At 40.2% G+C, this 15782-nt stretch overlaps 1 protein-coding gene across 5 annotated transcripts in view; it reads left to right on the top strand.

The window, feature by feature from the left end:
• TMEM131L (transmembrane 131 like) overlaps nucleotides 1–15782 on the top strand; it is a 91264-nt gene that overhangs the window by 52070 nt on the left and 23412 nt on the right. For all 5 annotated transcript variants that reach the window (XM_054989887.1, XM_054989888.1, XM_054989889.1 and 2 more), the window contains 10 exons: nucleotides 2641–2718; nucleotides 4548–4701; nucleotides 4820–4878; nucleotides 6867–6975; nucleotides 9507–9612; nucleotides 10506–10659; nucleotides 11634–11804; nucleotides 12358–12427; nucleotides 14845–14962; nucleotides 15644–15782. In XM_054989887.1, coding sequence (XP_054845862.1) covers nucleotides 2641–2718; nucleotides 4548–4701; nucleotides 4820–4878; nucleotides 6867–6975; nucleotides 9507–9612; nucleotides 10506–10659; nucleotides 11634–11804; nucleotides 12358–12427; nucleotides 14845–14962; nucleotides 15644–15782 — 1158 coding nt within the window. The remainder of the gene's footprint in view (nucleotides 1–2640; nucleotides 2719–4547; nucleotides 4702–4819; nucleotides 4879–6866; nucleotides 6976–9506; nucleotides 9613–10505; nucleotides 10660–11633; nucleotides 11805–12357; nucleotides 12428–14844; nucleotides 14963–15643) is intronic.

Below are 15782 nucleotides of genomic sequence, written 5' to 3' on the forward strand. Positions count from 1 at the left end.
GTATTCCAGACACTTAACTCCCCCTTCAGATTTCAGTGTGGCATTTTCAAGATTTCTCTTCAGATTTTCTGTATATGCTTATTCTCTGATGCTTTTCTCCATGCAGTTTTGAGTCAGCTTTTTCAATCAAGCAGAATTTTCCTTTTGGATCCCCCCCACCCTCCATCTTCTCTTCTGCCCCCCCCCCCGCCCTCTGCCGGCCACTTCTCGCTGATTGGTCTTTCCATTATCATCTCAGTGCCTCCCTTTTCCCTTCCCTTTCCTCCTTTTCCTCATCCCCCTCTTTCCCAAGATGCGTCTTTTTTTGTGAAGAAAACTTAATGAAGTTATAACATCATAATGTTGTTGTTATGGCATTGTATTAGTTTGCCTCTCGGTATCATTCTCTGTCTCCTAACTCTGGGTCAGCCTATGTGGGGCTCTCCAGTTTGGACCGTGGAGGGGGGGCTTATACTAAACAAAACCATGCCAAGCATGGCTGTCCCATATCAGGGATTTTTTTTTTAAAAAAAACAAGCATAATGACATTAAAACTTACGTCATTATACTTGGTTTAAAAAAATTTCCCCGATGCAGGCTGACCCAGAGTTGGGAGGTGAATGCTGGCACTGATGGGCAAACCAACACAATGCCATAACAATGGTGATACAATGTTATAACGACATTGAGTTTTCTTCACACACACAAAAAGAAGTGCATCGTAACAATAAAATGACAGTCAATTTGTATTGTGGTTACATGGATCTCTTTTAGGGTTTATCTAGGGGTTCAACCTTCTGACTACCGTTTCCAAGTACTGTTAACAGCCACTCAGAACCCCTCTTGGCCCTCCTGGAGGATTGAAACACCCGGTTTGTTTGAGTCTTCCTAGTCTCCAGGTTCTTTTTCTCTGGGATTTGCGCACAACTGGTCAGAAACTCAAGACACAGGCTTAAATATAATGGTTGTTTATTAATTCAGAGAGTGTAGGCAGGGCTGCAGGAACTGTTCTATAAGGCTCAAGCAAAGACAGTAAAAGAACAAACTATCTATTTTTAAGCTAAAACTATCTGTCTAGACATGAAGCTGTGAAGAGGCTTTAGTTGCTCATATTCACAAAGTCCAAATCCATGCCAGGCAACTCTGGTCATCTCAGGCCTGACATGGAGCAATGTCTCTCACATGCTGATGGAGTAAAGGTAGCAATAGAATGGTGAAACCAGGTCCAAGTGAGGGCATGTGATGCATGTCTGGGTGCAGTGAGGAGCCATCGTTTCTAGTACTGTCAGCCGGTCAGGGCACACTTCGATATCAACGTTTCTAGACCTAAGAAAGGGAAGGAGGACATGCGGAGCGGAGACCCCCTTCCACCCAAGGACTCCTTAGTCTGGAACGACAGCTTGCAGGTGCAGCTAATTAACAAGGCTGCTCATTCCATCCCCAGGGTGGCAAGCCAGAACTGGACCTGTGAGAACTTAGGAACTTGAACCAATGTATGTAGAATAGGCATGTATATGTATCTCTAGACAGGGTTCTGTGCTTTTTGGGTTAAAAGTTCTGTGTTTGGGGTGACTGCGCCAACACTGCATGCTCACCATGTTAGGTTTCTTTTTGCTTTCATTTCTCTTTCATTTCTTTTCCTTACTACTAATACTGTAGTGCATCATAGTGTAATAACGCAATTGAGCATACACAAAAATAAAAAACCAGGGGTGGTGGTGATATAACGGCACCGGTGATGCCAACAATGTTGCCAGTGGTGACATCCACATCTTACTGTATAGGCTTCTTTATTTCATGTCTGTGCAGACAAAAAAAAGATGACATCCACACCAGGATTAAAAGCAGTGTGTGGAAAGGTAGGTGGCCAGAATGAGTCTGATCCTTGAGGAGTGGACACTCAAAACGAGAGGAGTAAAATCACTGGTGCAGAAAAGGCCCTGCTTTTTGACCTTAAAGGTTTAAATGTTGTATTTTATGGGCAACATCTCCCCCTTGTGGATTCTGCAGGGATTCTTGAACAAGATGGAACAATGAACTATTCTGTTTTAGGCAGGCCTTGATGGTGCTTTACTAACTTTTGGCAGTGCTGCTGTAAAGAATTGGTTTTACCTCTTTTCTGAATATGCTTTGTAAACTTTTGTGTCTTTTTCTTGGACTGTATGGGGCTACATTCACCTAAAATATAATAATGAAGGAATTGCTCAATTTGTGCTAGTTATTTTTGGTTAAAAAAAAATTAAGAGACCTTAGAAACACAACTGATAACTATAAGGGAATGTCTCATTTTACTAGTTTAAAGCTGGTCGTGAACCAAAATAAATACATACATACATACATACAACTGATAACTTATAACTTTGCGAATAGTGTTCAGAGAGTCAAAACGTAAGCAAATTCTAGGATTTTTATTTTTAAGTTAAAAAGAGGGAAGTAAATTGGCAAATTTTGGTGTAGAAGAAAGGTCTGGAATATTTTCCCAACCTGAAAATATATACTTTCCTGTGTGTTTAGGGAAGCATATGTTTTTGGCCAAGAAAATAAGTATCTTCTTTGGCCTCATGTTTCTTGGGAATAAGCTGTCTTTGACAGTCTGGTACCTATTTCTTCCAGCTTCAGATTATTGAACTACTTTCTGTTTGTGTCTTTAAATTTTTCCAGGCAGAAGCTAAGAATGTCAGTTATTTAAAAGTTCATCTTGAATGCAGTTTGCATAACAAATTGCACCACCATTTTAAGGTATGATGTATCGTTTTTGTTTTCCAGTCTGTTGTTAGCGAGAGTCCCCCAATGTGTTAAGTTCCATTCACAATCATTCCCATCTGAGGGCTCACATAGATATGATGAAGAGAACTGCATCTGAGGACGAGAACTGTGATTCTCGAAAGCTTATGCTACAATAAAGTTGGTTAGTCTTAAAGGTGCTACTGGACTCTTTTTGATAGATATGACGGACATCCCCAAAATGCCATTTTAAAAAATTCCCTCATGGAAACTGCTTTAAAATATGTCAAGAACCTGATTCTGGTTGGGTTCCTCCCCCCCCCCCACCATTGTTTTTCTTGCCGAAAATGACACTGGGGGGACATACGGGCCAATAATGTCCCTCAGCACCATTTTTAGGGGGGAAACAATAGAGGGGGAGCAGGATCTCCCCCTTCCCCTGAGCTGCTGTGGTCTTGACCAGAATCAGGCCTCCACAATGTTTAAAGGAGTTCTTGGTTGGGAGTTTGCTTTTTAAAATGGCAGCGCATCTCTGGGGTAAACCCAGACATACCTGTAACATCTAGAAGTTGTACTCTAATGTAGTCGACGTTGCTCAGACAGTTTTGCAGGGCCCATGGCTGGCTGTTGAGACCTGGCTTGGGATATCATGGCTTCTGTAAGTCTGTCCCAAACACCAGCTAACCCACTATATGTTGCAGAAGACACTTTTAAGTTTGATATTTACCACTAGAAATAGTTGCTGCAATGAGTAATGTTAAAATGAGTCCTTGTTCACTGTTGCATCATTACTTCTCCCATAGTTCTATCTGGCATCATTAAGACAGGACCATGGTACTCACAGAGAAGAAGCTTAAGCTCCCCCTCACCCATGTCAGTTTCCCAACCTGAAATGGCCCAGATGACTGCTGTATGCCCCATCACCTGTATCGGGTGCAAATAATTACTCCCTAGGGCCAGTCAGGTTGGGAACGTGACATGGAAGGGAGATATGAGCCCATTTTATATGTAGTTCTGAACAGAATCAGGTCCAGGTACACCTAGAAATAAAGTTCCCAACAGGGAACCCAAAACTCATCACTCAGAATCCCATGTAAATTCTGTAATGTGTGAATTAACCTTTTAATATATCCAAAATAAATGGCGGCTTCTTTCAAAACCCCGGTTTCAAATATGTTTTTTAAGACTTTAGTTCAGCTCCCTACAATTTGTGAGTCAGTCAAGTAGATTAATAAGAAGCAATTCATATCTGTGAACGATCAGGTTCTTCCACCATGCCCACTCCATGCCCACTCCCTCTTGATGCTTGACTGTTCTGCCCTTTCACATTCATGCTTGCCACAACCTACTTCAAGAATGGATATCACTTACCCAGTTTTGCGTTTCTCATAATTTCTTATTTGCTTCTGAGTAGAGATCTGTATTGTAGAAGTCCCTGTCGTCTCGCTTTGCAGGTCACAATGGCATAGAGAGAAACTAAAGGACTCTTGTCAGCAGTTCTCACATCTAACCGTTTCAAATCAAGAGATGAGAAATAAAGATCCCTTTTACTGGGTTGTGTTTTGTGAGGGTTAAGAACCAGCTTTTCTTTTTGGTCCATTGTTGTTCAGCAATGGATTTAATTCTTTTGTAGTGTCAATCATAGCAATTTGTCTAGGCCCCTTTTAGCTCATTATTAGCATTGACATGAATTTGAATGAAGGATTCTAAACATTGTACTGTGGTTACTTGTTTGAATGTTTGAAATGTTTTTAATGTTTGCTACCTTGGGGACCCTGAGTAGGGTGGAAAAGCATAATAGAAGTGTTATAAATTAATAAAACATTTGTGGAATTTTGTTGTAGAATTGCTGCTTTGCACCTGATGGTCTGCTGCTGCTAGAAATAAGCTTAATAGTCCAAGTGGAAAACATGCAGCATGAATTTGTGGACCTAAGACAATACATATTGGAAAACCTCTTTGTCGTTTTTGTAGCGGTGAACAAAACACAAACCTCAGGTAGGTCCTAAGATCTTCATCCGTCCTTTGTCATTTATCTTGGTAATTTTCTGTGTTACCGCACAAAATTGATAGCAGAGCTTTGACCTTTGGTTTTATTTATTCTCTTTTTGGACAGATGATTACCCAGTAATCCTGTATGTGTTGCATTCAGGCAGCAACCTTTTGCACGTGCAGGTAATTATGATTTGATAAGTATTCTTTAACTGTATGCAACCTGCCAGTAACTGATAATCTATGTTCTGAAGTTTGCTTCAAAAAATTGGGGCAGAAACTATCTAATTAGTGATTCCCCCCCCCCCCCCCCGACTTTCTGATACAGTAATGTTAGTACTTGGCTTTAGATGAAAATGAACTTGGGGAATAGCTGTGGTGGACATAGAAATCAAAGAATCCTTTGCTGAATCTTTGATTGACTTTGTAAATTGTTGACTTTGTGCACTGCCAGAGGTCTAGCCTTTGTCAGGCCATAAAAAAGGGGATAACTAGAAAATAGATGAACGCAGTAGTTGGAAACTGACTCCTGAAGGATACATCCATCTAATTTGAGTTAGGAGAGAGTTTGAAAGTAAGGAGGGGCCATGGATCAGTGGCAGAGAAAATACTTTGCAGGCTGAAGGTCCCAATTCACTCTTTTACATTTCCAGTTAAAGGATCTGGGGTAGCAGGTGTTGGTAAAAGAAATCTTTTACTGTAGTAGGTGACACTTGGCTAGAAAGACTGTGGGCCAAACTACAAGTGACGCCTGATACTAGTTGGACACTTGTCAGCTTCCCTCCAGTTTTGATGGGAAATGTAGGTAGACTGGCGGAATGTTGGACAAGTGACAGTTGAAAAGTCCATTGGACAGCAGTCGGAGAGCCAAGCTGCAAGACCAGGATGCCTACATTTCCCATTAAAACTTGAGGGAAGCTGACAAGTGTCCAACCTGTGTCATTCGTTACTTGTAGCTTGGTCCTGAGTTTGACTCTGTATAAAGCAATTTGTTCACATATGATGGCACCATTGAAGTGACCAGAGGGAATGAGCAAATGGGCTTTATTTTCCCTCTGTCTTTGTATTGAATATTACAGTGCTCAGGGGAGTAAGTGGAAACACATTCTCTGTTCGCTTCTCTCTGTAACTCCAGTAGATGTTCCAGAAATTTGTGAATTAACATACCTGGTCTTTTTTCAAGAGCAGTGGGGAGTTTTACAGAGCATTTTCTGCAGTCCTCGGTGATGATTACTGTCTTTTCAGCAACATTTTGCGGGTTCCTGCTTGTTCTGCTTAGTTTTAAAACTGTGAGTGGAGCGCCAAGTCGAGCAGATTCTGGAGAGTGAGGAACATAATATTTTTTATTAAATGAAATTAGAACCAAAGGTTGATGTTTCTTTTCAACAGCATACATCATTTAAAAGGGAATTTCTAAGCAATGCCATGAATATTCCATACTTACTCTTTCTCAGAATAAATGTGTTTATTTAGGGTCCTTTACAAGATGGCCTTTCAGTCTTTAAAAAAGGGTCAAGGAGGCATATGTTAATATCAGTAACGACTACATAAAATCTTACAACCATCTACAGGGGTGTAAAGTAAAATTGCACTGCATGTTCTGTCCCAGTAATCCAAGACTTCCCTGACAAACTGACTTTAGCTGTGGTGATTCCTATAGGAGAGCACCATTTACAGACATTAAGTGTTTCAGATATCCTGGATCCTGGCTGTTTAGGGCTCTAAAGATTAATCCCGTCATCTTCGATTGGACCCATAGCCAAACTGACAGTTGCTGTAACGGGAATAACAGTGGCTTTATATGATCACTGTGAGATGTCCCAATAAGGTCTTTGCTTCTGCATTTTGAACTAAATAAGTTTTCTTACAGTAAAATGAATAATTCTGCAATGGATAAAATAAGGGTCCTTTTTATAGCCACTTATCACACTACTGCGTAAGTTGGCCTCCAGGTGCAGGTGTGTCCCAGGCTGAGGTTTTTCTATGAAGTCTTAGTGGAGCTTTATGCAGAATTGATTTATAAGAAATCAAGGACTGCATCAGGATGTTGGTTATTCAAATAAAGATTGCTTGACAGAATGAGCTGCAGTGACTTGCAAGTTAAATTGTTATGAAGATGAAAATTTATAGCTGCTAAAGTTGCAATACTATGCTTTTTATTTTTTTGGTAGGATGTGAAGCATTTGTCACAGAAAGGAACAGTTTCTGTGCTGTTTGAGCCAATAATGCTGCCATCATCAGCCACAAATTTCACCGAAGTAGCTTCCATTGTTTGTAAAGGTATGGTATTTATGTCACACCTCTCTGCTTATATGCACAGTTACAGAGGGGCTAAGATTATAGCAAGTCACAAATATATTAGCTAAAACAATCCTCATGAAGTCTCACATCAGTAGCACCAGAAGATGCAAGGGCATTGGAGGCTGTGACTGGATGGCTAAAGCAGAGCAGGCTGAAGTTGAATCCAACGAAGACGGAGGTCCTTTACCCAGGTTGTGGGCTGTCAGGCTCAGGGATCCGGTTCCCGTCTCTCGATGGGACACTGCTTGCGCCTGCTTCAGTGGTAAGAAGTCTGGGTGTGGCCCTTGGATGCCTTATTATCAATGGAGGCCCAGATCGTGGCGGTTGCCAGATGGGCGTTTTACTATGTCAGATCAGGCAGCTTGCCCCCTACTTTTCGACCCACGACCTGGCAACAGTAATCCATGCAATGGTCACTTCCAGGTTGGACTGTAGTAACTGGCTCTACGCTGGACTGCTCTTGGGCCTGCTCTGGAAGTTACAGCTGGTCCAGAATGCAGCAGTGTGACTTCTGACTGGGACTCTGTTCCGGTAGCATGTGACACCTGTTGTGTGCCCACTGCACTGGCTCCCTATGGAATTCCAGATCAGGTTCAAGGTTTTGACTTTTAAAGCCCTTGGCAGACTGGGACCAGTATACCTAAGAGACTGTCTCTCACCCTATATTCCTTGGAGGCTGCTCCATTCAGCAGACAAACATCTACTGGTGGTCCCTGGCTCCAAGGCGGTCCATCTTGCCTCTGCCAGGACCTGGGCCTTTTTGGCCCTGCTCTCAGCCTAGTGGAACTCTCTGTGACAACTCGGGCCCAGCAAGATTTATTATATCACCGGGCCTGCAAGACGGAGATGTTCTGCCAGGCCTTTGGTCGTTGAGGCAAGCAGGCCTCCAACTTGTCCTCCTACCAGAGGAGGGGGCACATTGATGATTGTCAGTAGACCCCATGGACCCAGAATGGCTGTATACGGGACTGTGCAGTGTGCCCTGCTGAGGGTGAATCTGTAACTTGTACCTGTTTTTTACGCTACTGGTTTTATCTGTTTTATTTGATGTCTTTTAAACTGACGTGATCCTGCTTGCAGGGAGAGCAGACTATAAACAAACAAATGAAAACAAACAAACAAGCAAATCTAATAGACGGAGATATATGATACAGTGTAGTCTGACCATTCTTATACTGTCCTGTATCTCACAGTGTGATAAACTGCAGTAGGGTAGCTAGAGTTTGCAGTGGACAGAAGAAAGGTCTTTTCCCATCATCACTTTAGCATAAATTGCCTTTTCAGGCTCAGATTTACCACATGCTAAAGTTGTATGAAGTCTGAGCAGAACTTTGTGCAGAAGCATGTGCAAGAAACCAGTAACTGCATCAAGATGTTGCTTATTCAAAATTCTTTTACTTTATATTTGATACAGCATTTAATAAATGATACACTGCTGTGATCAAAAGTGAGTGGAGTCAGGTAAACAGAGTAGTAAACTAGAAATCAGGAAAAACCTGCCCTGCCCTTTTTTTTCTCAGTGTGAGATAGTGCTGCATAACATATAAAGGTTTAATTTAGAAAATTAGACTTCAACAAAACATTCCAAACAGAGAGGGAAAATATCCAGATACCTGCATAGACAATATGCTTTTAAGGTGCTTAAACTATGTTTCTGGACCAAATTCTTGAAAATATTCTGTATTCTATAATACTTTAAAGTGCTTTTCCAGCACTGAGTCCTAAATGTGTTTCTGGTTTCAAATCCAGTCAGATGCAGTCATACTGTTACAATCATCAGCTATTCCTTTGGAATCTACTTTATTGATTGGGAGAGACCGCTGTATTGGTCTGCAGTAGAAGAGCAAGATATGAGTCCAGTGGCACCTTTTAAGGATCAACAAGATTTCCCAGCGTACCAACTGTTGAGAGTCAATCAAGCACTCCTGATGAAAGTGTCTGATGAAGGGAGCTTGACTCTCAAAAGCATAAACTCCGGAACATCTTGTTGGTCTTTAAAGGTGTTGGTGGACTTGAATCATGATTGATGGAGTATTTTTTAAAAACGATTTGAGAAGGCATTCACTATTCTGAAAGAATTTCATTAAAGAATTTTATGTCCTTCTCCAGTCCTTCTTTTTCAATCTTTGGGAAGAAAAAAATTGTGTTTTAATTAGGATTGCCAACCTCCAGGTGGGGAGATGGAGATCTCTTGGAATTCCAACTGATTTCCAAACAACAGAGATCAGTTTCTCTGGAGAGAATGGCTGCTTTGAGGGTGGACTGTATTGAATTATACCACGCTGAGCTCCCTCTCCCTAAATCACCCCCTCCCCAAGCTCAACCCCAAAACTTCCAGGAATTTCTCAACCCAAAGTAGGTAACCTGAATTTTAGTATTTGTCTTTTCCAGTTTTTCAAGGTTTTTTTTTTTAATAGGCCTTCACAGGTCTTTCTTTAGAAACATTTTTAGAATCTTCAGAGTTTTTATTATATATGTTCTGAAGTGAAATTCACTTTTTCTTGATACAGGTTCACTGTGTGACCATGAAAACAATCATGTTGTTAACAACAGGATAAACTTGCTAGACAGTGATACCTTGCTCAAAGCATGTTCTTCCCATGCTGCTGTGGAAAGGTAAGATTTTCATTAAATGTGCACCAGAATACTCTAAACTATAAAATGTACTGTGGTGTACACACAGAGTGATGGCAGTTCTAATTTGGGACTAGGTCATGTTAGAAGAAATCAGAAAAGAAAAATGTACATGTTCACCTGTAATGTGGAAAGGGGTATATGTTTTCCTCAAAACATAATATTTTTAGGGGATGTAGCTTACACATTGATCTGAAATTCATCAAAAGATATATGTGCATGATTGGAGCAGCCCCATGTGTATGTACCCTCTGTCTTCAGAGTGCTGTGTTTCCAGTATACAAGCTGCTGTGCATATTTATACTTTTCCCGCCAGAAATCCATACACTGTGTTTGTAAGTTGTTAAGAGAATATATTGAAAATACAGTTGATTGAAAAGAAAACTCAAGTGGGGCAATCCTTTTTGTAGAAAGTGCCTAGTGTTTGATGGCATAAGAAAATAAGGCAAACATTTCAGCTGGTGTCTACCCATTTAGCGTTATCATAATGTGTAAATACCTAAATATTTGTGTGTGTACATATTTATTACATTTTTATAGTCATAATTTTGCATGTTAGCTATAACTGCATTTCACTAAATATACTTAACAACTATTAAGAGTGAGCTTTTCTCATGTGTGGTGCCCACCCTGTGGAACTCTCTCAAGAAGACTACAGAATCACACTCTTATGGCTTCTGGGGCAGTGGCTAAGGCTTTATATTATTATAGCTTTTTATATTTTTGTTCTTAATTTTGTGTTTACTTATTTATGAACTTTATTGTAAACCACCGTGATAGTCAAGGCTAGGCAACAATAATGGATATAATTTTGAAAAAAAAGGGTAAAATAGATTTAAGATAATGGTGTCTCATGTATATTTTAACCTTTATAGGTACCATGGCACTGATCCATTTATGAAGGCATTTCACATAGAACCACATCACAGTATTTCAGCGTCTTGGTCTATATGGTTTACGAACAATTTTGATTTGAATATAGTGTTAAATGATGTCTATGTTGCAAGAGAAACGAAGGATATTTTAAAAGTGAGTTTTTGTTTTAGGATCTACTGTGTACTTTTCTTTTCAGTGAGGGGGCAGACTTGATATCACAGCCTTCCTCTATTAGCCAGTTTGGTGTAGTGGTTAAGAGCGCGGGACTCTAATCTGGAGAGCCGGGTTTGATTCCCTGCTCCTCCACTTGAAGCCAGCTGGGCTAGTCACAGTTTTCTGGAGCTCTCTCAGCCCCACCCACCTCACAGGGTGTTTTGTTGTGGGAATAATAATAGCATACTTTGTAAACCGCTCTGAGTGGGCATTAAGTTGTCCTGAAGGGTGGTATATAAATCAAATGTTATCATCATCATCATCATCATCATTATACTTTGGGTCATGCCCTCAAAAAATCAATTCTTCACTAAGTAAAATTAAATTATTTGACTAGTATAAATTATTAACATTTTAGTAGCTCGCTTATCTGAATATATTACTTTGATTTTTACTAGTTATGGGAGGCAAAGGAAGCTACTCAGGGTATTGAAGGCCCATGCTCTAATCAGATAGGCCTATTTTGCTTTGTCTTCCCGTTGAGGTTTTCCAAGGCATTGCCTACAAATCTTCTATTCTTTGTTGACTAGCAACTGAGATTACCAGGATACTGAATTTTGCGTGCATCTTTTTTATAATTGAATGATGGGATGCATTTGTATAGATTTTAAAACTTAGGACCTGATCCACAATTGTCGTTGCCCTTGGGAAGGCTGCTGACAGTAAAGGGGGATTTGCAGCAGCAATTGCACAGTCCCATGTATTGGGGACCACGAATAAGGTAGCAAAAGGTGTTGGTGATTTTGTCATTATTATTTTTCTTTTTACAGCCATATTTTCTTCTCTGCATTAGCAATTTTCTTCTCTACATTGCTTCTAATTAGCATTAGAATTAGCTAATTAGAAGCAAAAGATATGAAACCAAAGTAAAATGTTTCTCTGTTGTTATCTTGATCCGATGTTTTCATCTTTAGGTCCTGAACTTCACTGATCCTCTGACTCTACCTCCAGGCTGTTGGAATGCATTTTCTTTGAAACTCCATATCAAAGAATTTGTAATAAGTCTATTTTCCAGTGTTTTTGTGACCACAAATATTGGAATGATATTTGAGATACCGCTACAGATTTATTCTACTTCGTCCCAGGTACAGCATTGAACTGTTATGGTTGTTGAGTGCTGTTATTTCCGGATTATTTTGACTCATTTAGGTTTTTTGGAAAATTATGTATACAATTTAAGAGTAGGAAAATTATTGCAGATTTTATGAAGTATTACCGTATGCAAGCTTGCTGAAACAAAGTCTCTTTCATGCAAGTCTCATCATCATCATCATCATCATCATTATTATTCCTCTTCCTCCAGTCTTAATGGTTGCAGGGAGTTGGGGAGGAGAATGCTGTGCTCTAGACCTCTTTGCACATTGCTGCGAGTGGTCAAAGGTGAAAGCTTGCACGTGTTCCACATGCCTCCCCCTGCAGAAGAAAGGTGCAAGTTCCCTTTTTACCATGTTAAAATAAAACTAAATCTTTTAACATGCAAAATGGCTTTAAATTGTGATTTTTCTCTCTGATCTTGTAAAATAATTTTATGAGGGGAGATGGAATAGTGTGTTATAGAGATGGTTTATGTTTCATTTTCTTTCTCTTCGTTAACATGCATTATGCCGATTTATACAATTTTCAATTAATGTTTTTCAGCAGGGAGAGCTTAATTTTGAAGCCATAATACATTATGATATGTACTGTTCCTTGAGAATGTCTGAAACAGGTAATTGTAGTGTAAATTTTTTTTTACATGCCAATATAAAGTTAACAGTGTGAAGGTGTTTAATAAAATAAACCCCCTTTTCCCTGAACGTAAGGCCCCCCTATCCTTGAGGCATTGGTGCTTCTGAGATTTTGAGAGGAGGAGTCAGTGTTGGCACACAATGACTGCTGTTGCAACAGGGCCAGTTGTAAAATGCTGAGAGTTTGCTCAAAGTATTGCATTGTATGAAGCCAAGTATGGTCCTACAGTGGAAGCACTCCTTGAAGATGCAAAGGCCCTTCCAAAGAGCCACGTTGGAAGCAGTTTCTGCTTTGAGCAGGTGAAGGAAAGCCATAAATGGGCTTTTCCCTTGAGAAAATAGATGCTAGTGGATTTTGATTTCTAAAGGAAGGGAAGGGTTTGCTTCCTGAGTGGCCACATAAAGAGGTTGCCTAGCCCCAGATACATCAGAAAGTCTCTGGTGTGCATTTATGATGCACCTATATTTGGGGTGAGCTCAGCCCTTTGCTTAGTCAGTAAACTAGTAGGGAACGAAACCCAGAACACCCCAGTTCAATATTCTATCCATACCACAACACTGGAGCTTGTTGGGTAGGGAATAGAGGTGCTGCAGAGTTCTGTCTTTCTTGCAGGATAGCATTCCTTTTAAAATACATATGGAAACGAAGACTCTTTTTCAAATAATGCTCAAACCACTAAACCACAGAGCTGTATATAAATGGCTGTTCTCTTCTTCAGCCTCTTTGAAGTCAGAAGTTTGTTTACTTTCCAGGTATCAAGTGAAAATCATGCATCTCAGCCAATAATCACTCAGAGCGGGACCACAAGTGATGCCTGACACAGGTTGGACACTTGCCAGCTTCCCTCAAGTTTTGATGGGAAATGTAGGCAGGCGGAATGTTGGACAAGTGACAGTTGAAAAGTCCATTGGACAGCAGTCAGAGAGTCAAGCTGCAAGACCAGGATGCCTACATTTCCCATCAAAACTTGAGGGAAGCTGACTAGTGTCCAACCTGTGTCAGGTGTCACTTGTGGTCCCGCTCTCAGTGTTGTCTTTTAAGACTTTTATTTAAAATCCATCTAATCAATCTTGAAATAGTCAAAATATACAAAGATTAAATAGACATGTCTGTATGTTAAAAATATCAGAAGCAGATATGCATATATGTCATCATCCCGTATCTAGCTTAGATCTAAAAGATAAAATACAATTTTAAGGCTCTTACCAAAGGGCTTTCAGAAAGATTATGTGGTCTCATGCAACCCGGGTCAGGTATATTTTGTGTGTGGCTACCTCATTAGGCTCAATGATGTGAAACCCACATGACCATATCAGTATCCTCTGATTCGTAACTTCTCTGTGGTATGTCATGAGTTTCTCTTTGAGCTATAGAACAGTGGTTCATTGTCAGTCTTTTGGGCAGTCCCAGATGGGTCTGTGCATGCACAGTTCTGCTGATTGGTAGGTTTATATAGCTTTAAGACTGGAAAAGGTTGGGAAACACTGCCATAGAAGACCTTTTTCATGAAATAAATGTAATACACTTTGTACTTCTTAAGAACAGGGCTCATTTTGAGGGGGGACGCACAGGAACACAGTTCCAACAGTTCCCCAAAGAGGTCACATGACAGGTGGCCCTGCTCACCTGACTCTTAGCCATTTTAGGCCCATTTCGGCTTGGATTGAGGCCGAAATGGCCCGGATCGGGCCTCTGACAGGTGGTGGATCACTCTCCCGCTCAGCAACGGCCCGATCCTGACCATTTGGGGCCCCTTTTCGGCCCCTTTTTGCCATTTTGGGCCCAATTTTGGCCTAAATGGCCAGGATTGGGTCCAAAACAGCTAGGATAGGTGATGTCAGGGTGTGCGGCATATGCAAATCAGTTATGCTAATGACACACTTCCAGTGCTGGCAAGGGGTATGGCATATGCTAATGAGTTATGCTAATGAGTTCCTCCCGCTCTTTTTCTACAAAATGACCCTTGCTTAAGAACAAGATTATTCTGGGCATCCAGCTGACCATTGTAACTTAACTTTCAAGGATGTACAGAGAGAACATATCTGAGAAAAACATGTTTTGCAAATATAAAAATAAAGCAGTTGTCAGACCTGCTTTCTTTTGTTCAATCAATATCTGTTTCAGATTAGGGTATTTGATAGGGCAGAGTACTGGGTTTGCACTAGCATAAAATAGGTGAGCCAGAAAATGGTGTAGCTGTGAAAAGGAAACACATATATTTTAACATTTATAAGTGACATGACATTTTAAAAATGACAAAGCAGATAGCCAGTGTTCTCTGTCAGTCGGCCTGTTTTATTGTTAGTTCTCATGTTACCTTCTTGAGATCAGCTCTAGAGTAGTGTTCAGTAGAGAAAAAAATTATATATCTGTAAAAAGGAATGTTATATATTCTAGCAAATCTTCTTTGGGAAAGAAGCCTTTCTCTGGACCATTCTACAGGGATTGTGGATTCTGATCTTGCATATGAGCTTCATGAAAAATGGCAAAAAATTAAGCACAGTGAAACATGCAGGTCTGTATAAAGAATTATATTTCTAAATTCAGCAACATGGAGTAGTCTTTTCTGCATTTTGATAGACTATAATCATCTTAGTAATCCTTTTTGGGGGATCTGAAATTAATTAGTCCTATCCATAGTTAGGCCAATGATGAAGAAACATTCCTGGTTCCTTAACCATGGTGAGGGAGATCAGCTATGAACCGAGGTGTCTAATGCTTTTTCCCAGCTTCTTCTCTCTTTGAATTCCTTCACCCTCCCACAGGTTAAGGATTATGTTGCCAGTGCTCTTGAGCCTGAGTTAATGTTAACCATAGTTGGTATTACTGAGGAAATTCCCAAATGCTGGTTAGCATTAGCCATGGTTACAGCTGACAGATATAGCCCAGAACCTTGATACCAATTGGGAAATTTGTGCTGGAGAGGAAAGAACTATTTGGGATCCTACATTAGCCTCCAGTGCTGGAAATTTGTTAATTTAGTCAGTGGCAGTGAAATATGTAAATACTTTGCATACACTCCTTTTTTTAAAAAAACTGTTCAGCACTTATTTTAGTGTGAAGTTTCCCAGTTCTCTAATACTATATGATATTTTCACATTTTAAAAGAAGTATTTTTCCTAAAAGAAATAATTTGTTGAGGCAGTAAGAGTGACAAATCTTCATTTTAAAAAGATGTTTGTTGTCAATTTAACAGGAGAAATTTTGGGGAAGTTATTCCTGTTGCTTCTCCAGAGAGTCCTGAAGAGAAATCATTTGCATTCTCTCTACCCCACTTGGTTACAGAACTTGACCATACATTGAATTTCAGTGCAGCTGCACCAATGAATAGCATG

This window comes from Eublepharis macularius, chromosome 10 (assembly GCF_028583425.1).
Source record: "Eublepharis macularius isolate TG4126 chromosome 10, MPM_Emac_v1.0, whole genome shotgun sequence".
NCBI classification, from domain to species: domain Eukaryota; kingdom Metazoa; phylum Chordata; class Lepidosauria; order Squamata; family Eublepharidae; genus Eublepharis; species Eublepharis macularius.